This window comes from Danio rerio, chromosome 12, assembly GCF_049306965.1.
Source record: "Danio rerio strain Tuebingen ecotype United States chromosome 12, GRCz12tu, whole genome shotgun sequence".
Classification (NCBI taxonomy): domain Eukaryota; kingdom Metazoa; phylum Chordata; class Actinopteri; order Cypriniformes; family Danionidae; genus Danio; species Danio rerio.
The window spans coordinates 26821866-26849565 of NC_133187.1; the positions used below are offsets into that span (position 1 = coordinate 26821866).

A 27700-nucleotide genomic window follows, 5' to 3' on the forward strand; every position below is an offset into this window, starting at 1 on the left:
TGAGTCACACACATGCATACATACAGTGCTCGAATTTAACTTTGCACTGTTTATTGTATGGTTAATGTGACGGGATATACGTTAATATCCACTGCTGTAGATATCCTTTAAGCTAATGTCCAAAATAAATCTGATTTAACATACTCAAACTGAATCGTCTTCCTTTATATTTGTACTGACATGCTGCTGTATAAAGACGGTAAAATCACTGCAATTCAATACAAACATACACCGTTTGTACAACTTGTAAAACTCATATTTGATCATATTTGATGATGATTGATGATCAAAGAGAGCTGAACAGATCTTGTAATCCCAGTTGCTTTGAGCACGTCCTGTCTTATTAATGATTATACACTTTACTATAGAGACATGTTAATACATAGATGTCATTCAATTTAGCGGGTGGGGAAACCGCACTCCTACATCAAAACAGGAGAGATTTGGATCCTATTTTAACATCAGAAATTTAAAAAAAGAGACTTATTGCCTTTATATCACTCCAGTATGACTGTGGACATATTATACCAACACACAGTTTTGTTCAGACAGCTTCCAAAAGATTTTATCATAGGTGCTCTTTAAGCATTTTAAGTGATTTTGCAAAATACACATTTAAATAGGTGGAAGGAAACTGCTATAGTGTGCTAAATAAAAAGAAAGACAGGAAACCAAGTTACACATACAACACTTTTATTTTTGAAATTTAAGACAATGAAGCATAAGCCAAGAGCACCAAGAGTGACAGCTACTGGTGAAAGGGGGGCATGCTTCTGCTCCCCTGCAAGAACAGCAAACTGTAACCCAAAGTCAAACAAAAGATTACTATAGAGCAACTTAGTAACAGCCTGGGAGTAGGGACCAATAACTGTACATGAGAGAAAGAAGGAACGATGAAGAGAGAGGACACCGAGTGTGAGTAATTACAATGTACAGTACGAACCTCGGGCTGTGTATAAAAAATAAAATAATTAAACATATAAGAAGGTTTGAGAGACAGTGATATCCACGTCACTCCACAGTCCCTATTTCAGGAAGTGTATTGAGGGTTTACTACCAAGGGTCAAATCAGAAATTCAGAGGGAGGTCATGGGTGACTCAAGAGTCATCTCATGTATGATCGTTGTCAAGTGCTGTAACCATGACACTCGGTTCCACCATCAGCCCCTTCCTCGAAAACAAATATACGTGCATCATTTTAAATGGGTGATGCTTGTGATGTATTGGATCTGAAAAAGATTCAACCAGAATTAAACAAGTCAGTCTTTGTTCCTGTCTAAAAATTGCTGTACCTCCGTCTAGTTTGTGTACAGAAATGGTTTGAAGAACACTGAACAGAAAATGTTTCCTGTTGGTATACTGTGCAAGGCTCTGCACACAAAATGGCTTGCAACATTCTCTCTAACATTTTAACACAGTCTTGTTATTTTCTAAGAAGTCTCAGCTTCCCAAGTTAGGCTACTGACATCAACACACCGCCAATCCAAACCTTAGCATATCATCTGAAAATCATGACCTTTCATTCTGCTTTGAGATCTGTGATAGTCTCCATCCATACACATTATTCATGTGCTGTCCAATCACTTAAGTTAGTAATGTCTGATCTTGGTCCGGGATGGCCGGTATCCAGGAGAGTTAGGCTCCAACCCTAATCAAACACACCTTAACCAGCTAATCAAGCTCTCACTAGATATACTAGAAACTTAATCAAGTTGGAGCTAAATTCAGCAGGACACTGGCCCTCCAGGGCCGAGTCTGGACATTCCTGACTTAAGTCAATCTGAATAGACCTGGTGGTCTAGAAAAATGTCATAAATTACATTTAACTATATTGATCTGGTTAACAAACACAGAGCAAGTACATACCTTAATAATAACTTTGTTACTAAAATATGGGGGACTGAAAGCTTTGAGTATTTCAATTTCCTCGCAGAACACACTACACGCTTGTATAAAAACTCTAAATGAACGCTTATGTTTTTAATAGCATTTTCTACAATAAGGAATTATGCTTTCATTTGCCGCAAGATGAAATTGAACTAAACTGGGGGCTACTTAAGGTTGGGTTACCTTAGAAAAGGGTGCGGAATTTAAGAAAAGGCACTTCTGAAAGTAAGAAGCAAATTCACATAATGAGCCAATTAGCACCTAGGATTAGAGCCAATTTGCAGTTACTTTGTTAGGATGGTTTCTGATCTCTCTGACAATTTTTCACCTACCTTAAACCTTTGGTCACATTAATCTATAGTTTCTCTCACACACCTTTTAATGGCATTGCACTATATCCATTGCTGTCATGATGTGAACAGGATGATTTTTACCTGAAGGTGATTTCGAAGGAAACCCACTTCTCAAACAATTCACATTGGTTTACATATGGGTCACCATTATAGCTAAGCCCAAAAACATTATTGCATTTTTTTTTTACAGTTACTAATATTAAAAATATTTCATTTTAAAATCTGTATCAATATATATGTAGATAGATATCTATTTTAATCCATTATGTCTTAAGTAAAACTAGGGAAGCTAAGGTGGAGAGAAGAGGCAGCATGATCCACTTCTCTACCCCCATCCGACTGAGCAAATATTCCAGCCCTGATGAAAATTGGTACAGGTATAGGTAGGTACAAGTCAAGTTTCATGAGTTAGTGCAGTAAGGAGTGTCTGGAGCAAAGCCAAGCATGACACTTTTACAGATGAGCAGGACAGCTGGCCCCTTCAGATGCCATGTCAACCTGAAACCTGCTTCACAACCATAATCCAAGCTAAAGCTCTGTCTAAATTGCACTAATTTCACCCACACCTCAAAAAAAGGGGTGAGGGAGATCAAATCATACCACTGAGAGTTCCCCGAAGATCCTTCCTCATGTCTTAATATTTATTCCTAGTTTGACCCTGGCACTTTTCTCTTGTGCAAGAAAAAAATGACTCAACGGGAAAATGTGCAGGAAGACTTTAAATGCATCAGGATAGGCTGTGATTACTGTGAAAGATTAGTGTTGTATGGGAGGAGCAGATAACACAAAAGGTTTCATGCCAGCTGAAGTCTTGACAGGGAGGTCAGGGGCAGTGCAACATACACACATACACAAAGCTGGTTGCTGGTTATAGTCACACTGCTGTTTCGAGCCTGAGCTTTGCATTTGGCAGTTCTACCTGATCTCATCAACTGAAATAAAATATGCAAGTTGAGGGAGTCAATAGTCATATCCCTAGCTCAACTCAAAAACACATCATACATCAGCACCAGGTCCATGAAGATGATGTTTCATGGAGCCATTTCATGACACTCAGTGCAGGAACAGTCATTGGAAAAATTCTCTTCCAATTGGACCACTGTTTGTAACTCATAAATTTTAGATGTATGAAGGCACACTGCTTAAATGATCTATCTTGTTTTGAGAATGGGCAAATATTTGTGCCATTCAAATGAGATATGGAGCTAGAAATTGCTCATTTTTGTCAAAGTAACTGTAGCGATGTTCTGATTGATTCTAAAGTGATCAAGGCGCTGGTCTTGGCCAGGGGAATCAATGCGAACATACTCAATTTGAGCTCTGAACATCCCCTGGACGCTTTCAGAAACAATCTGAAACACTTAAATGTACAACTCGGTAAGTATTAAAAAACATCCTATAATTAAAATCAAATTAAACAGGCCTCACAAAACAAGCCAGCTTGACCCAAAGCATTGGCACTGATGGGAAACCTCAAACCCTAGTCTGTCCTCTCTAGAGCAATGTGGGTTAGACAAAGTGAGATTATAGTGTTTATTCCTATAAAGGACGATGTTTACGCCTGACAACAATGGTCCCAGTGTAGCAGGTTTATGTATTGCCTCTGCTGCACCCACTAACATAAGCACAGTTAAGTTAAAGTGCTTTCAATCAGCGCCCAACTTCCAGGACACCGATAGACCATTCACAACAATACAAAAAAGACGATACAGAATTAGTCACCCCCTGTGCAATTAGTGGTAGGAATTAATGATTACAAAACATACATACAGCAAAAGAACGCAGAGTGTGAGTAACTATGTTTTTTGAAAACCAAGCGCTCTCACATCACACCACGTCACATTGTGCACCATTTGTCCTTACAGCTTCCCAGAAGCGCAAGGAAGCAAAACGTCACAGAGCCCTTCTCTCCACTGCAATGCATTCCAAAAAGCTATCTGGACACTTTAACTATCTTTCATGGATCTCTTCTGCCTTTCTTTTAGCAGGGGGAAAGTCTTTCTAAAGTCTTTCCTGCTCCTGAATGCCTCCTCCTCTAACCGCGGAATGAGCACAGAACATTACCATGGGAACCACTGACAGAGCACCAAGAAATCTAAGGATGATGAAAGAAGCTGGAAAAAGCAATATTTGGACATCACCAAACTTCTCCTCTGCCCTCAGAATTTGTCCACAATGTTACTTTAAATAAACACTAACAATGCAATTTCGATGCAAGGGAATTATGGGGAGGCAGGGAGGTGAACGGTACAACAGAAAAAAAAGTGAAATGGCTATAAACCAGTCAAACATTTAAAGGGTGGAGAGGCATAAAAATAGCTGAATCTGTAAATCCCCCTTAGAAAACGGCCATGGGAACTGAGAAAGAAAGAAAATGAGACCAAGACCTCGGCTGCTTCATCCTAGTCCAGAAGCTGTAGTGAAATGTGCACACTGGAGAGCTTGTATATGTAACTTATTTGTTTGTTAGAGTGATAACAAAAAAAAATAATGATAGAAACTTAGTGTTCAGTTTCAGGTCCCTCCTTTCTTCCAACCCCAAACATCTGACCCCTTCCCAAAAAGTGTGTAATTCTTTCACCTCTGCAAAGTGGTGAATGAATTACTCTTGATGCAGAGATGAGAAGTACAGTATCTGGCCTTCCTCACTTGGCCTTGACCGGCTCCCGCTCAAGCCAGCGTACACGCACCCTCTGCTTATAGTGATACTCCCTGAGGTAGTCCTGCAAAGCAGGGGGCAGTGGTAGTGCCCCGATGCCATCGTAGGTGATCCCATGGCAAATTGCGGCTCGAGCCAGGCTTTGCAGACCAAATGGGAAGGTCCGGTGCAGAGGCACAGTGAGCAATGGCTCAAAGAACATGCAAGCGCTAGGGTCCTTGTAGTGCTCCAAGAGTGCGGTGACAGTGGCTGCATGGAACACGCAGGGGTCGTGTGCATCAAAGCTGAAGTTGTGATTCCACTGCTCAATGCGTGCATGCAGTGAACGACCATATCGACGGAAGCTAACAGAAAATAGGTAGTCTTCCTGAGCAGAGTCACGCAGCAAAAAAGTTCCCTCTGGTCGACCATCTAGCAGTGCTTCAGCCTCGTAACGGTCCATCACACCCCAGTAACAGGGAAGGGCTGTGATCTGCAGCAGATCTGGAACCAAGCAATGGATATAGTCGATCTGGGTGTGCACTTTCCAAGGACCCGGTTGCTTGCTGCTTGGATGGCCCTCTCCTGAAGCTTGCCACTGCTTGGGCTTGCGAGCTTGCAAGCAAAGTGTGGTGGTTTCATCGTCCTCAGAGTCACAGTTAGCTGCTGCTGCACCTCGGCTATCGCCTACGGCCTCACCCATTCCAGGGGCAAGCTTCGGTCCTAGCTTATAAAGAGAAGCTAAAGGGGCTGTGATGGCCTCCACTGTGTGGATCTGAGCATCTGGAGGTGGGTCCACACCCTCCTCAATGCTAAGTCGCCTCCTTTCTCGCAAACGCTCCTCTTCATCTTCCGGGGATGCACAGGTAGCACCACATGCATCCGGGGATGAATCCAATGGAATCACGTTGATAGGTGCAGTGTGTTGTTTAATAAGGTGCCATTTTCTGGCAAGGTCTGATCCTGGTGCAAATGGACATGTCTCCAGCATCAGCTCCGTAATTTGTATCTTGCGTTTGGGTGGTGGTAGGTGAGTATTTCGAGAAGATGAGCGTAGTGGGAGGCATAGTCCCACCGTATCATGGATTTGCTGGCGAATTGAACGTGTTGTCCCTGACTCCAACTCCTCAGGGCTGTTACTAGTCCCATGTCTGCGTCGAGACCGGCCTGATCGTCGATCGGTGGTTTCTAGAGAACTCTGAGCCTTAGTAGAACACGAGTGTCTCTTTTTTCCGCTCCAAGGTGCATGACGTGAATAAGAGTCTCTGCGGGCTCCCAGTGGAGCACGAGCATCATCAGCATCCTGCTCGACAGTGATCTCCAGTATCTGGGGTACATCTGCTACACAGTTATGGCCTCGCCGTGTCACACTCCCACTGGTCCTCCATGCCACTAGAGGAAGTGCTGCTACACTGCTAGAGGGACTGTTGGCATCTAGGGTGATGTCGCCCTGGGCTCCGTCCACACTGTGGCATACCGTGTCTGTTTGTGGTTGATGCTGTGGTGATGTTTCAACACGAGAACCCCCATCTGTGTGAAGCAGAGACTGACACCCTCTCTTCAGGTTGCTCCACACCTTGCCAACCTTCTCCATGAGGCGGGGGCACCTGGAACTAGAAAAAAGAAAACAGAATTTAGTTATTACCTCGTAAAAAAAAAACTAAATATCTAGTTATAAGCAAGCACAAACAAGGCTCAGACACAAGAGTGTGCATGTGTGTCAGGAACTGTGGGAGAGCAAAGTGACTAAGGCCCCATTTACGCATACATCTTGGGAAATCATAGCACAAGTTTGTAACAGCAAACATGTTCATTTTTAAAATAGACTGATGTTTGAAACAAGGTCAAAAACAAAAGCGTCAACTTTGCTTTTCTTCATAGATATAATAAAAACTATAATGTTTTAATTGACCACCGCACTCTACCACAAGCTTTTGTTATTAGGGGACTTTTCCCCCCAATTTAATTAAGGTTTCCTAATTTTAATCAATGGTTTGTTCTTTTTACATCAATTATACACATTTATTTTCACAATTTATGCTAAAATTACTAATTATTTATTGACCATTATACATATAAAAAAACTGCTTAACTGTGATAGTTTAGTTAAGAAATCCATTTAAAAATCTGAAAAAGCCTAGAAATGTCAAGAATAGCTATTTAGAGAACACGTAAAACATGCATAATTGAATATTACATGTTATGCTAAAACACTAATATACTCAACACTAATACAACTCAAATTAGGATTGCACTGTTTATATGATAACAGTCAGTGACAGATCTTAATAAGAGATAAAACGTCAGGTAGCCTAGGAGACTCATGTTAATTCCAGGTGTATAAGCCAATCTTTCTTGGCTGACCACTTGGGATCAGATCGCCCAAGAAGGATGTTAATACCAGGTGTAAACAGGGCCTAAGTGATTAAAGTGTTGCCAGGCAGACTCGCTGAGACTCAAGGCCAGCGCTAAAAATGAACCCATGGATCTGCTCCCAGTCAACATGCTGCCGTGGGCTGAGTTACAATGCCGGTCTAGGCCTGTCTTTTTCTGACCTGCCACAGTGGAGTGCATTACAGCTAATGAACTGAGAGGTTTTGCATGAGCTCTGTAAATCCTATCTGCTGTAATCATTGTGTAACCACCAAAAAAAACTTTGAACTTAGTTTAAACAATAAAATAAACAAAATATTAAATGTAAAAGTGAATTGGCTTGGACTTATTCATTGACTGTTCACCCCATGGATGTTATTCACATGTAATTGTAAAAGCAACACTATGTTAGAAAAAACTAAAATGTCAGAACAAGCTAAATGTGAGTCAGCAAAGCAGTGAGTAGTAATGATGTCCTCCAGGTGAAGCGTGAGCTCAAGGACAGCTTGTGCTCAGAAAAACTAGCTTCTTTATTGAGCATATGTACTCTGGCTAAACACTCTTCTCAAAAGACAAACGTGCTGCCACTGAAAACAAATGAAACCCCAGGAACAGATCCTTCTACAGACAGCCAAAGCCGAAAGTGATTTCAACACCAAAACTGTATAGCATAATACATATGGTGCCCAAATATTACCATTAAAGCATGTCAACGCATTAGTTTGCACAGAAAACAAGACTTTAAATTATTTAATGTGAAATATGTCACAATGTGAAGCCTGAACGAGAGAGAAAAACGGCCATACATAATTAATGTAAGTTCATCAAGTCTCCTGATAAAAAGGAACAACAGAATGTAGGTCATGTGAGAGAACGAGCAGAGCGTTATTCACCTTCTCTCAGATGGTAGAGAGGAAGAGTGTCAAGTTTTTTTTTTTTTTTCATTTAGGTTGCTTGGTGAAGTTGGTGCCATGTGTAAATGTAATAAACATTTGAGATGGACTAACTTGTGAGGCTGACACCATTTGCTGATTTTCAGTTTTAAAGGATCAGGGGTTGGAAGATCAGACAAAACAAGCTTTTCACATTTGAAATATGTAACCCTGGGTCGTTTTTAACCCTGCATAAATGAATCCTGGGTTATCTTGATTTTTAATTATTTCACACTATGCATAACAATGAATCAAAAGCATTTAAATGCTGCTGTTTCAACACTGTGAATCCTAAACCCTGGGTTAATGTCCTTATTGGCATATTGCAGTGTCACACATTAGATGAACGCAGCCTGTTTGCTTTAAAACAGACTGACAATATTAAATGTAGTCTTTCAATTTACATGATTTTGGCCCATTTCCACTGAGTGGTATGGTTTGTACAGTACGGTACACATTTATGTCCATTTCCACTGTCAAAATGACCAAAATAGTAAATCATACCACACCACATTATTCTCAGTGGAAACAAGGCATTAAATATTTTCACCTCAAACGACTGGTTATAAACAAAACGCACTGTTTTACCCAAGCATGTGAATATGAGGCAAGTTCTTGGCTGTTATTACGCATAGTCCTAACCCGCCTAACACCTAAAAGAATGGTGACCCTGTTTTGAATGAGGGTTTCATAACAAAACAAAAAAAGGGTACAAAAAAAAGAAGAAAAAAAAGTAAGTGCTAACCCATTCTAACTTGTGAAGTGTCTAAATTGTCAAGTATAAAGCATTGCTGCAGTGTATCCAGCTTTAAACAGGGTTTAAAACAATACTTCTTATATTTTTTTTTATATGAGATAGCAAATGAAAGCAAATAGTAAGTAACAGGCATGGGACGATAACCGTTTTCAAACTGTGGTTTGGAAAAGTAAACCGCCCAAATTTTCGGCTATACAGTTCCTAAGGTATGTGTAATGTGTAATATAATATATATATATATATATATATATATTTTTTTTTAAGGATAACAGTATCTCCAGCAGAAAAGATATCCAAAAATGCCATTTTAAATTGTAAAGAAATCTGTGCTTTAGAAACTAACGAAGACAGCAGAAGTCACTGATTCATTTGAATTATTTAGCCTGACATGTTTATTGCTCCAAGATATTTTAAATGTTTCTCAAAATAAAATATATTGTGTTAAAAGGGGAAAAAAGTTTTAGTTTTCTACCCAGACATTTAAGAAGATATTTTAGAGCAGTGAGCACAATACTGTGAAACTGTGATAGTTTTATCCAAGGTTATCATATCAACGTCTTGACAGGCCCATGCTTAGTAATTTGTATTTATATAGTGCATTTATTGTGTATTGTCATACACCCAGAGCTCTTCACAAATATGAGGGGGGCAGGGGTCTCTGAACACCATCATCAGTGTGCAGCATCCACTTGGATGACAGCCACAGGACAATGGTGCCAATGAGCTACCCACACTCCAGCTATTGGTGGAGTGGATAGACAGTGATAGAGCCAATTCGGTGGATGAGGGTTGACTGGAGGGCCATGATGGGTTAGGGCCGATGGAGAGAATTTGGCCAGGACACTTGGGTTACATCACTGCTTTTTTTAACAAGAAGTGGCATGGAATTTTTTATGATCAGAGAATTAGGCCAGGCGGTCACAGACAGTATAGCATCCCCTTCACTAAACTGGGGCATTAGGACTCACACAAACCGGAGGTTGAGCGCCCCTGTTGACATTACTAACACCACTTTCAACAGCAACCTAGTTTTAAAATTTTAATAAATATTTTACATTGTTTTGTGAATTAATGGCTAATTTATAAGACTATTTTTACATTTTTGTGTAACCTACTCACACCTCAGTGACGGTACATTTTAGGGAGAGGTTAGGGGCAAATTGATGTGGTTGATTTAAACAGCCATGACTTTTAAACACTACAATCTGGTGAATCTTCATTTGGTAATATCAAATTCCAACTTGTGCGTGTGCGTGTGTGTGTGTACATATATATATATATATATATATATATATATATATATATATATATATATATATATATATATATATATATTAGTGCTGTCAATCAATTAAAAATAATTAACGAATTAATCACACCTTTTTAAAAAAATTAAAACACAGGCATGTTAATGACATTTAAATTTCAAAACAATCAATGCCAATAAAGAAAACATTGATTTCCATGTTGGATTCTAAGTGGACTGCAAAAAAATGCCAAAATACAGGAATTGCAGATATGGAAAATAAAAAATGATAATAATAAACTATAGAATAGAAAAAGTTGCACTCATTGTAAAGTTTTATTGCTGAGAGTTGAGAACATTAATTATAGAGTAGAAACAATTTTGCTTAATCCTCCTTTACATTCATCCAGTTGCTAAGACTAGGAGTATCCCACAAGTGCACAGAGACTACCAAATGCCCGCAAATGAATGATAATTTCTTGCAAACCGGTCGTTAAATACATTGCACACCCCTCTCGCCCCTACTCAGATACGTCGCTCACTCCACCCCTGACACCCCTCAACGGGCCTGACACAGACACACACACAGACAGACACACACACACAACACGCTGCAGATGTTTTGGCCCCAATGGCCTTTCATACTGGAGCAACTCCCCTCAGATTCAACACGCATGATCACGTTCATCAAATTTGCTAAGCGTCCTAAACTAAGCGTCCTAAAGTATTACCGTATTTCACAAAGATTCTGACACAACAACGCGAAGCATACGCTTTCGTTGCGTTTAATGAGGAAACACGCTAAACTTGGAGGGCTCATGCTGAAAGGCAGAGTAATGCCCTGTCTTTGACAGCTCGCGACTTCACCAGACGTTCTGAGTACATTTACATAAGACACCAATACTACGATTTTAATATGGTTAAGATAATACTCTTATTAAAATTCTACCGTGTAGCCTTAAAAGGAACCTTACCTTAAAGGCACACCGAGTCACGAAATGCGGAGGATTTTCTTTCTGTTCGCCATGCGGTATCAACTTACAACAGATGTTGAAAGTTAAAAATGAAACACCCGAAATTGCATGAAACTTTGGAAAACTAGTGATGCAACTAATTGTTTTATACTGGAACTTGCCTTCAAAAAGTGCTTCCTTGGTTTTATCCACATTTATTGCATGTTGAACACACGTCCACCACAACAGGAAGTAAAAAAAACCTGAACTGCGTTAATTTTTTTTAACACGTTAATTATTTAAAATTAATCGCATGTGTTAACGCGTTAATTTTGACAGCGCCAATATATATATATAATTAGAATTTTGCACAACCCTGACATTATTGTAGCCTTTTTGCTTTAATTTTATGCCAAATATTACTTAGATTTAATGTTTTTCTATGACTGGATGAAAGAGGAAGAAACTGATGATTATGTTAATATTATTTTAAAAAAAGATATTTTGCTATTATATCACATATAATACTATACTACTATTTACTGTGTTTACAAAGTTTATATATATATTTAATGGTTCAAGATGTTCTTCTGGAACCTGTCCAACTGCTTATTGAATTGTAATACACAATGTATTGAGGACCTCCACAGTCTGTGTGCCTGATTGTGACTGACTTTTTTTGAAACGTGCACTGTGAATTGAATAAATTTAATTCACTCTGGTGTGCCTGCCTTGTTTGCCAAAGCAAGGTTATGTAATATCAATTTTCAGTTTTAGTCATTTCAATAGTGCGAATGTTGGTCATGCAACAATGATATATATATATATATATATATATATATATATATATATATATATATATATATATATATTATTTTTATGTAAATTTAATTAATGCTTCGGCAATACTTTTGTATGATTTGTCATGCCAGTAAAGCAAATATTGAATAGAAACTGATGATTCCTTAGTCTGGCATTTTATACCCTCACCCTCATTCATGTTTCCAAATATTACACAGTGACATTTTGGCTCAAACAGCATCTGCAAAAACCTGCTTGCTTATGTCATTACGGAAAAATATGTGCAAAGGACACCAAAAGTTTTAGCATCTTCATTTTCTGCCCACTCCTGCTCCCCATTGTTCTTCCCATTTAAAGCCAGTCTGCAAGCATAAAGAATGATCATAAATCAAAGTTCAGATCTTGCAGTGGCAGCTATGGCGACAATGTGCATAGAGGCCAACAAGCCTGACCTTTCCCCCAACTCAGGAACCTTGCTCCACTTCTAGACTGAATTTGCACTACATAACATTTGTAAAATTGTGGAGCCAGGCGGTCAGAAGAGCTCGTGAAAAGGGTCATAGAATTCATTAGGATGTATTCTGTGAAACTGAGTTAAATACGAAGTCAAGGGTCATTTTTTTATGCCTCGACTCTCATAGTGAAACAAGACTATTGCATAAAAAGTGTTGCATGACCAACATTCGCACTATTGAAATGACTAGAACTGAAAATTGATATTACATAACCTTGCTTTGGCAAACAAGGCAGGCACACCAGAGTGAATTAAATTTATTCAATTCACAGTGCACATGTTCCAAAAAAAGTCAGTCACAATCAGGCACACAGACTGTGGAGGTCCTCAATACATTGTGTATTACAATTCAATAAGCAGTTGGACAGGTTCCAGAAGAAAATCTTGAACCATTAAATGTGCATGATAAGCAATGTTTTTCCTCAGTGTTTAAGAAATTATTGATATTGGCAAAATCTGACACTGCAATATTTAGTTTTTCTGCAATATACACTGCAATATAAATACAATTTAACCAAATGATTTAAATAGCTATTTGGAGAGTATTCATTCATTTATATGTGAATAGGGCTGCACAATATATCATCAGCATATATAGCAGCATCGATATCACAGCGTGCAATGTTGCTTCTGAATTATAGTTGACCAGGAGCTACAGAACACATGTTAATTGTAAAGTCACAGCTAAATTTCACAGTAATAAAGACAGTTTATCATTTCCATGTTTTTAAGTCTTGTAACTGAGCATTTCTGACCTACTTTCAGCGCTGAATCTAAATTTCTGGTTTTAAATTTTAGAATATTGAATCTGATGTTCTCATATCGATGTTTTGAAAACTCAAAACTGTATTTCTGCAATCTGGATATCTGCTATGAATATGAATGGGCTACATGCACCTCCAGTGTTTTTCAGTCAATGATGATCTCATAAGGTTCCTTTTTACAGTATCGATGTTGTAATGCAATTAAAATATAATCAGCTAAATAGACTTAAGCATCTATTTGGTTGTTCAAGCATTAAAAGAGACAAAACAACACCTCAAAGCAGTCGCTGTCATTAGCTGCAGGCTGGCGCAGAAACTTTATTGAAAATACTGGGGTAAAATTAATTTCCATATTTTAGACATGACGAGGAATAATGGAATTTAACGCAGTGCTTCTTGTTTGGTCTGACACCCCACTTTATATCGTATCTCAGCCAGGCAGTGCAGATTGCTGTTTTATTTTTTTTAAAGAAATCAGATCTTAAATGTGGCAATATTGTATAAGATTACAATTAACCAGAAGCCCTGGGGCTGGCTAACAGAATTTAAAAGTCTGTGTTCATATATTCATTAAGAGCAAAAAAATCATTTTAAAAAGTGTCTACAAAATGTGTCTGACCTAATTCAGTTGTCTTAAATTTCAAATGTTTAATATTCAAGTTAAGACATTCAAATCTATTTTTAAAGGTATAAAATATTCAGTTTTATTAAATTACAATAATTAATTGTTAATAATTAAAAATTAACAAGGTTCAAATTCAGATTGTTTTGGCATATTTAAGCTCCATACATTTGCAGATAATTTAGCCTGTCTATAGGAAAAACTCTTAATTTTGACTAATTTTCTCTGAAGGTGAAAACAAAACTATTTTACTAACAATAATTTGAGATATTGCTACTAAACACAAGACAAAGAATAGTACCTGAATACTGTTAGAATCCACAGAAAACAATCAAACAGAGCTATACAAAAGTATAAAACTGCATTCATAGCGCAATATCTATTGTTGAAAAAATTAAATATCGTGCAGCCCTAGAAGTGAATCATGAATAAAACATAATAAATTACAATCAAAGATAAATACTTTGAAGCAAAGATATAAATATAATAAACAGAGCTTTGTGGTTTTCAAGGTAGTCTAACAATATTCACATACAGCAATTGAATAATCAAACTACACTGCATTTTTCATTGTATAATTTGTAAAAATTAATCTTTATATAATTTACAAAAACAAAGATACAATTTTCTGTGCCTGAATGCTTTAAATTGTCTTGAAATGCTCAAGCAAGTCACCGCCCTTAAAAACACAAGCAGAAAATAAAGTTAAACTCTGCAGCGTCTTCACAAATCTCGTGTTATGCACATTGTGATATCAATGCAGAAACAATATATTGTGCAGCAACAAAACAACGGAATATATATATATATATATATATATATATATATATATATATATATATATATATATATATATATGTGTGTGTGTGTGTGTGTGTGAGTGTGTGTGTGTGTGTGTGTGTGCGTGTGCTATGCAATGGTAATCTTTGCTATAACCTGTATGTATGAATCCAGCTGCTTTGTTTAGTATTTCCATCCATAATGTTTTCTTTCACGCTGCATGTGACAGGGGAAGCTCGTGTTTGGCTGTGGGGCTCCCTTGTGTGGCTAAGAGACAGAACCGCACCCCAAGAGCAAACAAACACGACTATTTTAAAAAATATCTGGCACAAAAACTGGTTGACATGGCATACTAGTAAAGACAGTGCCCCTACCTCAAGCCCAACAGCTGGGTTCATCTTGGTGCATTTTCAGATCTTTAAAGACTACAAATTACTCAAGAATTTGAAACTCAAGGCAGAACGAGATGCTGATGTACTGCAGAATAATTGTAACCACATGATGTAATAATAATTGATGAAATATTACACAACTTTAAGATTGTGAAACAATTGCAAAAACAATTGCAGCAGGGAGCAGGAGTTTAGACAAGGCTCCATAGAATGTGTTGTAAAGTTAGAATACATCATAAATCCTTCAAATGTTTACTTATTTTTTATATATCATTGGTTATCAAATTAATTTCTAACAATAAGATAATGAGAGCAGAACTGCATGAACTCCACAAGTGTCTCAAACATGATAATTCAATTTCCACAGCAAGGATTGGGTGTATCATGTGCTTCAGTGGAAGAACATATGACCATCTGTACAAAGGAGTTCACACTTTCAATACGGTAAATTGGATTAGTACCCTATAGCGAGGCAAGGGATTACGCTTGATCTGTATGTTTCAGAATAATGGCAGATTATTAATCATAATCTATATCGTCATAAAAGTAGCAACTTAGACATTTATGCTCAAATATTCCTCATTCACAAAACAATTTTCTTTAAAGGTAAGAAATCCCTCAAGGTAAACTCCAAGTACTTAGTGTGATTTGTCCTTAGTGCAATTCCAAAAAAGATACATGTTATTATATTAACTGTCTTTGACATTTTCTAATTGATTGTTCTTCACAACTCTTAAAAACTCTTCATAACTATTTTTTAAAAATTCCTACATCTATAAGTACAAAAAATTAAGATGCAATAATTTTGAATTGTTAATTATTATTAAAGATGTAACAAATCACAAATTTTACAGTTCTGATCACATAATGTTTTTTTTTTTGTCATAGATCGGACCATTTTTCGGATCAGCCAAAAAGTTGAGAAGACAAATGTAATTTGCTTTCTATTTATTACGAAAACAGTACTGCAAAACACTTTTGGATTTAACAAACAGAACTTTGAAGCTCCAATTTAATTAAAAACTAAATGAAGAAATAATCATCTAAATAAAAATAAATGGTAAAATATTCAGTACTGTGAAAAATTCACTCTTACTACTGTTGCTGATAGCGCTAAATGTTTAAATCTAACATTTTAATGTGTGCAACTCATATTCATTTTTAGCTTCATTTTCAATAAAGGATTCAGTTATTCACTAATAAAACTTAATGTTTCATTGCAAGATGTGTCATTTCTGAAGAATTATTCAGTAGCCTATTTTTGATGGCTGGTTGCCACCTATTGGTTTAATAATGTAATTGCTGCCTACAACTTTTATTTTTGAGTGTTGTTAAATGCATATGCCAGTGATTTAAATCTTTACCACAAACACCAGTGGTTTTATCTAAACTATAAACTGTTATCCCAGTACTTGGAGACCACATGGGAATGCCAGGTTGCTGACGGAAGGGGTGTTAGTGAGGCCAGCGGGGGGCGCTCAATCTGCAGTCTATGTGGGTCCTAACACCCCAGTGTAGTGAAGGTGACTCTATACTGCTCAGTGAGCGGCATCTTTCAGATGAGACGTTAAACCAAGGTCTTGACTTTCTGTGGTCGTTAAAAATACCCTTCAAAAAGAACAGGCCTTTAACCCCGGCGTCCTGGCCAAATTTGCCCACTGGCCTCTGTCCATCATGGTCTCCTAACCATTTCCATATCATAGTTGGCTTCATCACTCTGTCTCCTCTCCACCAATCAGCTGGTGTGTGGTGTGCAATCTGGTGCAATATGGCTGCCGTCAAGTCATCCAGGTGGATGCTGCACACTGGTAGTGGATGCGATCCCCATTGTGTAAAGCGTTTCGAGTGTCTAGAAAAGCGCTATATAAATGTAAGGAATTATTATTATTATTACTTCTTTATGGTGCACAGCACAATTCACATTTACAAAATCTAATTTGTAAATTTGTAAACACAATTTATGAATTCACAAGAAAAAATAATTTCAATTTGAACCAGATAAACAGGATTTGCATATTTATGAATGGTGTTTTGAATACACAAATTGAATTTGTGTATTTTCAAATCTTGTTTTGAATTTATGAATTGCATTTGTGTATTTAGGAATGGTGTTTCGAATTTACGAATTGTACTTGTGTATTTTTTGAATCGAGTAATACATTTAAAAATTGGATTTTTGTATTTTCAAATACTGTTTTGAATTTATGAATTGGGTCTGTGTTTTTGAAGCGTTTTAAATTTATGAATAGGATTTGTGTATTTTTTAATCATGTTTTAAATGTACAAATTAGATTATGTGAATGTGAATTTTGTTGTGGATCTATGAATTGCATTTTGAAAAAAATTTGTTAGACTGATCTACAGTAGCTCCATACTGAAGTTATGTAACTTCATAACTAACTTAAAAGATTAAAGACTGAATCTTGATATTTGTGTGTTTTTCAAACACAGATTTGAATGCAGCGATTGAAGGATTAATAAACATAGGCAAATCATCATCGTTTATAATTTATTTTGCGTGGATGTTGAGACGCCAAGCTTTTAATGCTAAACGTTTTTAAATTTAACTCAATTCAATTTAATGATTTGAATGAAGCGAGAGGCCATCTCTACAAATTTAGGATTAATCAACCAGTAAAGTAAAAAAAAAAAAAAAAAAGGATTGATCCACAGGCCACGTGTGTTTCGAACTGTAGGTTGTGATCGATCGTACAAATCCATTACACTCCTATGAATCAAATAGTGTGCATCCAATTTAAGTGCTCTTTCAAATCTTACATTTAGATCCTCAATTCTACAAATATCCCCTAAGAAATATACAGTTCTATCTGAAATGTATGTCTAAGATTGACTTTTAATCATATTTAAGTTGATGTTTTAATAACAATAATAATAAATATTATTATTATTATTATTATTATTATAAGAATTGATCCGCATTTAATTTTTGCTATATGGAATGTAAAAATGTAAAAGCTTTCAAAACCACTCAGAATGCAGAGAGAAATCATTCCAAAACAGCAAAACGCAGTCTGGAAAATCTAGCCATTTATAAGCACAAAGTACGCTTCTCCACATATACACACATTCATTAATTAACAGCAATTCTTGGTACCTCTGTACTCATCCGTTGTAACCCTCATTACTCTGCAGCTTACAAGATACTCCACAATCTTAACCAGTTAGAGCATATTAGTGGATTAGTGGATCTCCTCTGTTCCACCACTGACCAGACTCATCAGGACGGTCTGCGGATGAATCCTGGCACCAGATCACAAAACACTAGCCCATTAAATACTATGCTATTCTCTGCTCGGCTAGGGTTTCTGCTACCAAGAACGCTAACAAGCCTTGCCCAGAGCTACTGCTTCCTGGTAACGTGGGCCCAGCCCCCTCTGTTCCCCATGGTCTCACCCCCTCTTCACCTGATACCGTGGCCAAATTCTACACCAGACGTATCTAACACCCAAGCGCCAGAAGGGGAAGTAGTCCAGAGACGTCCACCTCGTTCTCACGAGGGACAGACACTCAAATATCTACACAATCTCAGGAAACAAAGATCCACACCAACATTTTGTTTGTGTTAACAGACCTGCATCTCAAAACAAAACCGACACTGCTTTATTTTGGTTTTCTACAATTATATAATATTGCAATATAAAAACTATTTAACCAGATGATCTGAATAGCTTTATATGGAAAGTGGGGCTAGGCGATTTTGCAAAAAAATTAACACAATATTATGTTTTATATCATTCTATATCAATAATTATTCAATATTCTTAACAATACATTTAGGAATAACAGGCCTTTTTTTTCCACCTTATTTTACATTCCTAAACAAAAATATTTAAACAAAATATCTATTTATATTACAATAAACATAAGTGTTAAAGTGAGTCAAACTCGATGAAAAAAAATTTATACAAAGTGTGCGCAATGGTAAAAGTAAATCAACATCTGTGAGGTGTCAATAATAATGATACAATAAACCTTAAACTCTGTAAACAAAACTAATTCTGAAAATCAAATCTGAGCTTTTAAGTAAAGGAACCAATCTTCATTATTCAAATCCGCACTGCAACATTACAATTTATGAAGTTGAATGACTACATTACCCCTTTGCTAAAAAATCTTTCAGATGGGGTGATAGCGGATGGGATGCGCAAGAAAAGAAACCAAAAAGCCACTCTGGTGACATCTTCGCGTGTGTTGTAATTCTAACCTTAAATGACAAGCGCATGCTTTGTGTTTGTCTGAGGTTATTAGTCTGCTGTTATTACTGAAATGTGTATATTCCATACAAAGCGTGAAGCAGATTGGTTAGTTCCAGTGCTCAGGGCATTCAGAAAAGTTCAGATGTTTTTCAACTAGGTGTGCCTAAATGCTGACACCCTAATCTTATGGGCATTGATTCCAAGGCGTGAACTCAGCAGCTACATTTTAATAAAATTATAGCGCTTCATACCAAAACTATATACCAAACTTGTTTATTATCAATGTTGAAAATGGTGTTTCGGACAAAATAAATACTGATACTGATTTTATCCCCCAGCCCTAATAAAAAGAAATCATTGTTATATAATAACTGGGTTGATTTTATACACACAAAAAATATTTATGCAGCTTGTTTTGCAGCAAAGTAGTTATTTAAAATGAGCTTCAAATGTTCATTTATGTTTTTATATTCTATCAACTTCAATTTGTTATGTTAACTTAATGTGTTGAGACAACAGGAATTAATTGTGTGGAACCCAGCATTTTGTACGAAGTATGGTAGTGAAACATAATAAACAAATAATAAGCATGTATTAATAGATCAGAGCAAAGATACCAATTAAATAAACATTGTTTTAGAGATTTTGAGTGAGTCCAACTGTATATTCAGGTACTGAAACTAAATTATAGCACTACAGTATTTTTCATAGTATAGATTCAATAGACAATCTTTGTTAAAGCTACAAAAATAAATTATTGTGCCTGAATGCTTTAAAAATCGGTCACAGAACCTAAAATCTGGACATGCCAAAAATGTCAGAGAAATAGCAAAGAAAACTTTCTGCATTGCAGACTTGCTTCAGCTGCTTCTGGCCTAAAAAAGCTGCATATGAAAAAGAGCGCACTTAATAGATGACATACGATTAAAATGAGAACCTACGAATGCATCTTTCCATATATGCGGTTGGCAGCAGACTAAACTATCATAACAGAAAGAATAACTGGAACTAGTGCTGCACACATATCAAGAGCTGCAAAATACAGCTTTTCAGCATGGATCACAATGTGATCATTCACAAAAGTCTTTATCAACTTTTCATTTGCATGTTTTTGATGCCCGAGAAAGTATAAGGATTTTAAACACTCTCAGGCATGAAAACTGTACCATTTGTGACATTAAAAACGATTCGTTATCAAATTATTTTTATTTTAATCAAATAACAGTACCTGAATACTGTTAGACTCAAAAAAACTATAAAACATTTAAATTGTCTCTTTTTCTTGATTTTATTTAGAGATTGTAATTAGATTTTATGCAGATGCACTCCCACTGGAGAATCATGCTAATTAATCAAACATTATAGATTCTTTCCAAATAGAGATATTAAGTCATCTGGTGAATAAAGATAATCTGATAATGCATATTGTTTGCAAGTATTTTAAAAATGCAACAAAAAGACAGCTTCGTTTTCCGCCTTTGACCTTGCGATGTTTGCTTAGTTTTGTTACTTCGTTTTTTTTTTTGTTTTTTTCCCTAAATTCTGATTCATAGAACAGCCAATCGGGGCACTCTATGGCTGCTCCAATGGCTGATGGCGATTCTATGTGATTCTGGGAAATAAGCCTGACAAGTGGCTTTGTATGAAACACACCAAACACACTAGCCTTTACAAATGCTCACCTGACGGCCCAACACAGCAAAAGGCCACCCGTTGATTGGTGTCTTTAAAAACACATGCAACTGATAAACTTTCACTGTATTATGGTGTGAAGAAGCATTGCTTGCATATGGTTAATGCATTTGGTTGCTTTTTTTCCTGATGTACTGTTTTCATAGTGTTAATATAATGCATTGTTGGCATGCTCTAAAGTTGACAAATAGCTACAAGCTATGAAAAAAGATTCTTGTTAAAAAAAACTTGTGAGCACTTTAAATTTACTTTATTACTTTTTTTTTGGTTTATTATTAATGTTAATAAGTTTAATTGTTATTTGGTTACATTTAAAATATTGAAATTAAGTGTTATTTTAAGTTACAGAACCCAATTTCTGGGTCTAAGAGTAATATATATATATATATATATATATATATATATATATATATATATATATATATATATATATATATATATATATATATATATATATATATAAAATAAAGACTTTTATCTGTGGTACAGCAAATCAACACAAAAGAATGCCATAAATATTGCCGCAAATTTTAAGAAAAGCAGCAGGCAATTTCATTTTAGGCTACAAAAAATCTGAAAAAAGTCCCACAAAATCCTGAAGGGATTGCTCAAGTCTGCAGTGACTTCTCAAATCTCATGCGCTCTAAACTGCCATGCGCCTATTGTAGATGCACGCATTACCATGACGATGGTGAAAAGATATACAGTATTGCACAGCCTTACTGTTAACATGCCTGAGCTCTTTTGATAAAAGTCTAAATGCCACAAGAGATTGAGAAGAAGCTCTTATCTACACCATACACCTTCAGTCACTGAAGACAGCACAGCACTAGATGTGAAGTATGCCCTCTGACAATGAGAGAAACAGCATTACATAAAACATCCATATTATGGAAAGTGAAATATGGGTCCTACTGAGAGCTGATGATAACATCCATGGGTTTGGATGGCAGACAGACTGGGTGGGTTGTACTTCCTTGCACACAGATAAGATTCATGAAGATTCATGAAGAAACTGGCTCCTTGGTTTCACTCAGAACAGTCTTTTTAATCACTATGGTTAAAATAGCCATTATCGAATTGGGAAATGTTGCATTTGTTTCATTATCAAACTCGATTAAAGGATAACACTAATGATTTAAAGCTGAGGCATGTAATTTTTTTTCCAAGTTAGATCGTTTGTTTTTATTATAAACAATAGAGCGATTATACATTAAATTAATCAGAAGTGACCGTAAAAGTATTTCAATAGGTTGCAGAAATTATATTTCAAATAAATTATCTTCTTTTAAACTTTCTATTCAATGAACAATCCTGAAAATGGTCTGCACCAAAAAACTAAATTCAGCTTTGCCATCAAAGAAAAACATTTTGTCTTAAAAGTATATTAAACATTTTGTAAGTTGTAATGATTTCTCACAATGTTACTGTTTAAGGTAATGTACATTTGAATATAAGTTTTTACAACACATTTTCACTAACCCCAAGATTTTGTAGAGTAATGTAAAATGTGTTTATATTAATTTAAAAATAAATATCAGCAATAAAAAGCAAGAAAATATTCCCATGAGGTTTCGTTTGTTAATATTAGTTTAAGGTGTTCTTGTTGGCGTACAATTATGCATTTAAGTACTGATTAAAATTAATTATAAGCACATACTATAAAGTTTGGGTTAGGGATAGGCTTGGATTAGGGTTAATTGCATGTAGTTACACTTAATTTACCATTGCTTATATAGCAAGTAAGACTGTAAAGGTCACTAAAAAGCAAAGCATGACCCAACTTAGCTGCACCATTTCACCATGTTAATTTCAACATGCAGTGCTTAGTATACAGAAGTAGGGCCCTCACAAATCAATCTTTTAAAATAATATTTTAATAGGAAGCTGTACAATATTGTATTTGTGCATCTACATTAGTCAGTAGTCAGTGCTGAAGCCAAATATGGAGCTTATCTAACAAAATAACTCACGATAATAGTCCAAAAACTAGTACAACCAAATTTATGTTACAGAAAAATATTAAATACAAAAAAATTATGTTTATTAAATCGTTTTTTTAATTCACCAAAATACATTGCCTAAATTCATTGAGAAAAGGATAAAAAGTCATTTTAAAATGAGGTGTACTCAAGTATGCGAGCACTGTACACCATGTTAATTTCAACATTTATCAAAAAATCTTATATAACAAATATAATTTTCAAAACTGTATTTTTTTCCACGGCTCTTAGTATGTTGGTCAAATCGCATTTGCTAATCATTTTATGGGTCGATTTTGAATGGTAGAAAGTCTGAATTGACCTCCGTCATGTGCTAAAACTGTATATTATCAATTTACAGTAACAATTCATCATTGCAATAAATTATAAATCAATTTGCCAAATATAAATTATTTGACATATCATCATTTTAAATTAACCACTGAATTAAACGTTAACAAATGAGTTATGACTGTGCCTCTGGTGCTCTTAATGCAGTGAAGCAGCTTTCTAGGAAGCATCTGTTGCAATGTCTAAGCCCTACTCAAGACAACTAAAATATCAGGGCAGACCTTCACCTCTGTTCATGGAAATATGTCAGCATGAGTTCATGAAGTCTCTCTCACTTTACTAAATTGTCTTGCGGGTCAAGAGAATCACTCTGATACCCCAAACTCGCAGATAATATTTCATCCATGTTCTGAATAAGCCTGAAATGTTTTGCAGTATGGCAGGAGGTGTGCAGAAATAAAAATATTAGCAGGCATGCACAATCTCCACAAAGCACACATTTTGAGAAACATACTTCTGAAAACTAGACCTCCATAAAGACAGAGGTTTTATGGGCCTACCGAGGTTACGCCACTGTATAGCTTATGCAACAAAGGCCCATAACTCCCAACATATAGATAGGCATATTAAATCTGTATTGAGTAATATTTGCAACTGGATTACATTCTGATCAGTGCTTTTTTTTCTTGCATGCTGAAAAGAAACCAGGAAAACTCTGAAAGTTACATTTCATAGTTTCTATTAATAGATTGAGTCAGAGTAGTTCCTCCACAGGCATAGTGACCTGCAACTGTCACATTCATCTCAGGCATATTCTAGTGTTCACTGTCTTATTTTAACTTGGGGATCATTTAGTCATTACTTGATTTACAACAATTATAGTTCATTTTCATTCATTCATTTTCTTTCCACTATGGACTTTTCACACATACACTACAGCCAATTTAGCTTATTCAATTCACCTATACCGCATGTCTTTGGACTGTGAGGGAACCCACGCAAACATGGGGAGAACATGCAAACTCCACACAGAAATGCCAACTGACCCAGCCGGGGCTCGAACCAGAGATATTCTTGCACCTGTGAGGCTACAATTCAACAGTCAAGAATGAAATGAAAATAAATTGCACCATAAATATCTGCCAAAAAGAAAATCTGCCATTAAACAAAGGTTATTTCTTGATACAACGAATAAAAGCAAGCTCTCTGCTCAAAATTCAGTTTCATCTATTCTGGTGAATTGATTGCAATGTATGGTGATGAAGCATTATTTCACACAGTTTAATATTTTGTTCTCACAAGTAACTTGTAACAATAGACACTTGCATTAAAAATGCTTATTATGTATATAAATCACAATTGTACATGTAATTAGATGCAGTCATCAAAATGGCACACTTTATTTTTCACTAGGATAAGTATATGTATATTTTTTAAATGACCTAGAACACACAACTGATTAAAAATGATCTACACAAAAGAGCTGAATTTCAAAAATACTCCACGGTCAACCATTTCTATCATTTCTCACGTCAGTTCACAGCATGTTATGGACTTGCATGTTAGTAACAACATACAAATTAACTCTTATTGTAAATTTTAAGCAAATAATAAAAGATTATAGAATTAAATAGTGAAAAGCATGAAACTTTCATAATAATTAGTGTATGCCTATGCAATAACAGTGCAGCTACAGCCTAAGTGGAATCCTCCTCAATGCAGGCATGGTATTCTTATAAACACCTTAATGATTCCTTCTACACTACTAGATATAACAACTACTGCCCTACATGTGGATTAGTTGTGCTGAATAGCAAAAAAAATTGAGTCTAAATGCAAAAAGACTAAGAGCAGCCCAAAATACTAATGAACTAATATTCATTATTATTGAATACTAATTAAAATAATTTTTTACTTTAGATTTTTCCAACATTTTTCAAAACACTAAGTTTTGCCTATTAGTCACCAAAATACTTTTACAAAATATAATATTTATTTTTATATTTATTATTTAAAATAGAATAATTTTTATGCCCACTTATTCTTTTATATTTTTAATTACGTGAGAGGTGAGAATAAGTGTGTAGTTTCACTTTTACCTGTATATATAGATTGCAATGAATGGTGATGAATCATTATTTTACAAATATTTTGACATTGTTCTCACAAGTAATTTGAGAGAATAATAACGATAACAACAATACAGTAGACGCTTTACCTGCATTCAAAATGCTTATTAAATCACCATTGTAAATGTAATTAGATGCAGACACAAAAATGGGACACTTCATTTTTGCCTATAGGATAAGTATTTGTATATTTTTTTAAATGCCCTAGAGCACACAACTTATTAAAAATAATCTACACAAAAGAGCTGAATTTAAAATATACTCCACGGTCAACCATTTCTATTGTTTCACATGTCAGTTCATGCAGTGCCACAGACTTGCACCTTAAAAAAATCTGGACATACTGAATATGTATAAAAACTTAGCTCAAAAAAAAAGAATCTGCGCGCACTTTACAATAATGTTTGATTAATGCATACTAGCATGAACAACACTTGCACAACATTTATTAATCATAGTTCAGCATTTAGTAATGCTTTATTAAAATCCAAAGATGTCTTTGTTAACAGACCCGTAGTCAGCCTGGTGAAAGGAGTGGTTCTTTATACCTCAAAAAGTGGACCTTTTTGCATTTATTTTACATATTTTCTAATAATTATGAGATTTAAAAACTGCACTGTTGTGACATTTTAAGCACATTTTTTTTGCTAGATTAGTTTATGGTAAACCAAAACATTTAAAGAATTACGATAAAGAAATATGAAAAAAGGCTACTTATTTTTAGGCTACTTTATGATATATCACTAGAGGGAAAACATATCAATCTGCTTTACATTTAAAACTGTGGCCTATTGTCATTTATTAGGCAAATAACACACTGGCCAGCACATTCAACTTTCCTCAGTCTCAGAATCCGGCCATTTGAATAATAAAAAATAAACATAATAAAAATGTAAAGTTTCACAATTTATGATATACTTCACGGCCAAGCCATTTCTATTGTTCCCAATTCAGTTCACAGCCTGTCATGGAATTGCATGTTAGTAGCTACATACAAATAAACTCTTATTGTAAAGTTTGAGCAAATAATAAAAGGGCATTTAGTGAAAAGCATGAGACTTTCGTCATAATTAGTGTAGGCCTTTGCAAAAACAGTGCAGCTACAGCCTAAGTGCAATCCTCCTCAACACAGGCATGGAAAAATTACTGTATTTTTATGGACACCTTAATGATTGCTTCTACACTTAACCTCATATAACAACTACTGAACTACATGTGGATCAGTTGTGCTGAATAAAAAACAGAGGCTCTATGCATTTCTACTTGCTTTCAACCGGCTTCAGGCATTTAGAAAAGGGGCCGACTGGAAAAAAAGAAACAGTTAAAAGGCCATCGAACATGCGCGATAACATAAAATAATCGATGCGCATTCACAACACACGGAGAGATAAACTCACCGATCCTTCTGTCGTGCTCTTTTATTGTTTTTTCGGGTGTCTTCTTTTGTTTGCGAAAAAAAGGCTATCAAGAATAGTCGGGTACATTTTCCCGAGGCTAGACACGGCGCTAGATAAAACAGACGGACGGGAGACGACCGGGAACATAACTGCGATAATCGAAAAGCAAACTGCGCATCGGTTTGTCGATGAAGGCGTAAACATTTGATACTTTGTATTTACATGGCCTACGATCCCCTCATCCCGTTGGCATTTCTTTCCCTGACGGCCGATATGGTCGCCAAGTGCAGCAGCAGCGGAGTCGAGAATCAGGAGAGGTGGTGGCAAAGCTGCTGTTGACTGACATCGGGAAACTCCAATTGCACGAAGCTCTGTGTTCCGGCGGATGCGGATGGGGAATGACTTTGGAAGCGAGCGTCACTTCCTTGCTCAAATTCCAGCTCATGGTGGGACGTTCGAATCAATTTAGTGAGTCGGTTCTTTTAAACAGTCGCTTTAAAAGAATCGGTTCCAAATTTTACATGATGAAACATGTGGGCTCGTTTTCAATTATGATTTAAATAATAACATAATATTATTATTATTAATAATAATAAAATAATAATAATAATAATAATAATAATACGCTTTTAACTGCTTGCTCTACTAAATGGTTGGCCATATGTTGATATTGATGTTTTAAATAATGGGTAACACACAATTGTTGATTTACAAAAATATTATGCTTAATACTATTAAGCAATACTATGCTTCATTTTGGTTTTATTGTTAAAAAATAAATGTTTTATGGCATACTTTTGGCAAAAAATAAAAGATGATTTAGTGTTCAAAAATGTTTTATTTTGATTGTGTTTTTTTTTTAAATAAATTATTCTTACACTTATATTTTCAGATTTTTCATAGTATATATATTAATTCTGGTTCTTCTACCATAAACCTACTTATCAACCATTTAATAGAGGCTGATATTTTAGAAATTA

General features: G+C 35.7%; 1 protein-coding gene across 2 annotated transcripts; it reads right to left on the bottom strand.

The window, feature by feature from the left end:
- Nucleotides 1-676: 676 nt before the first annotated feature.
- Nucleotides 677-27100, bottom strand: socs5a (suppressor of cytokine signaling 5a). Of its 2 annotated transcripts, none has more exons than NM_001113758.2 (2): nucleotides 26721-27100; nucleotides 677-6491 (listed from the first exon to the last, which is right to left on the bottom strand). In NM_001113758.2, the coding sequence occupies exon 2, from the start codon at nucleotides 6470-6472 to the stop codon at nucleotides 4886-4888; it is 1587 nt and encodes a 528-aa protein (NP_001107230.1). In that variant the 5' UTR covers nucleotides 6473-6491; nucleotides 26721-27100; the 3' UTR covers nucleotides 677-4885. The 2 variants fall into 2 exon arrangements, with proteins under 2 accessions (NP_001107230.1, XP_073774004.1); XM_073917903.1 differs by having other exon boundaries at nucleotides 26943-27081.
- Nucleotides 27101-27700: the final 600 nt, after the last annotated feature.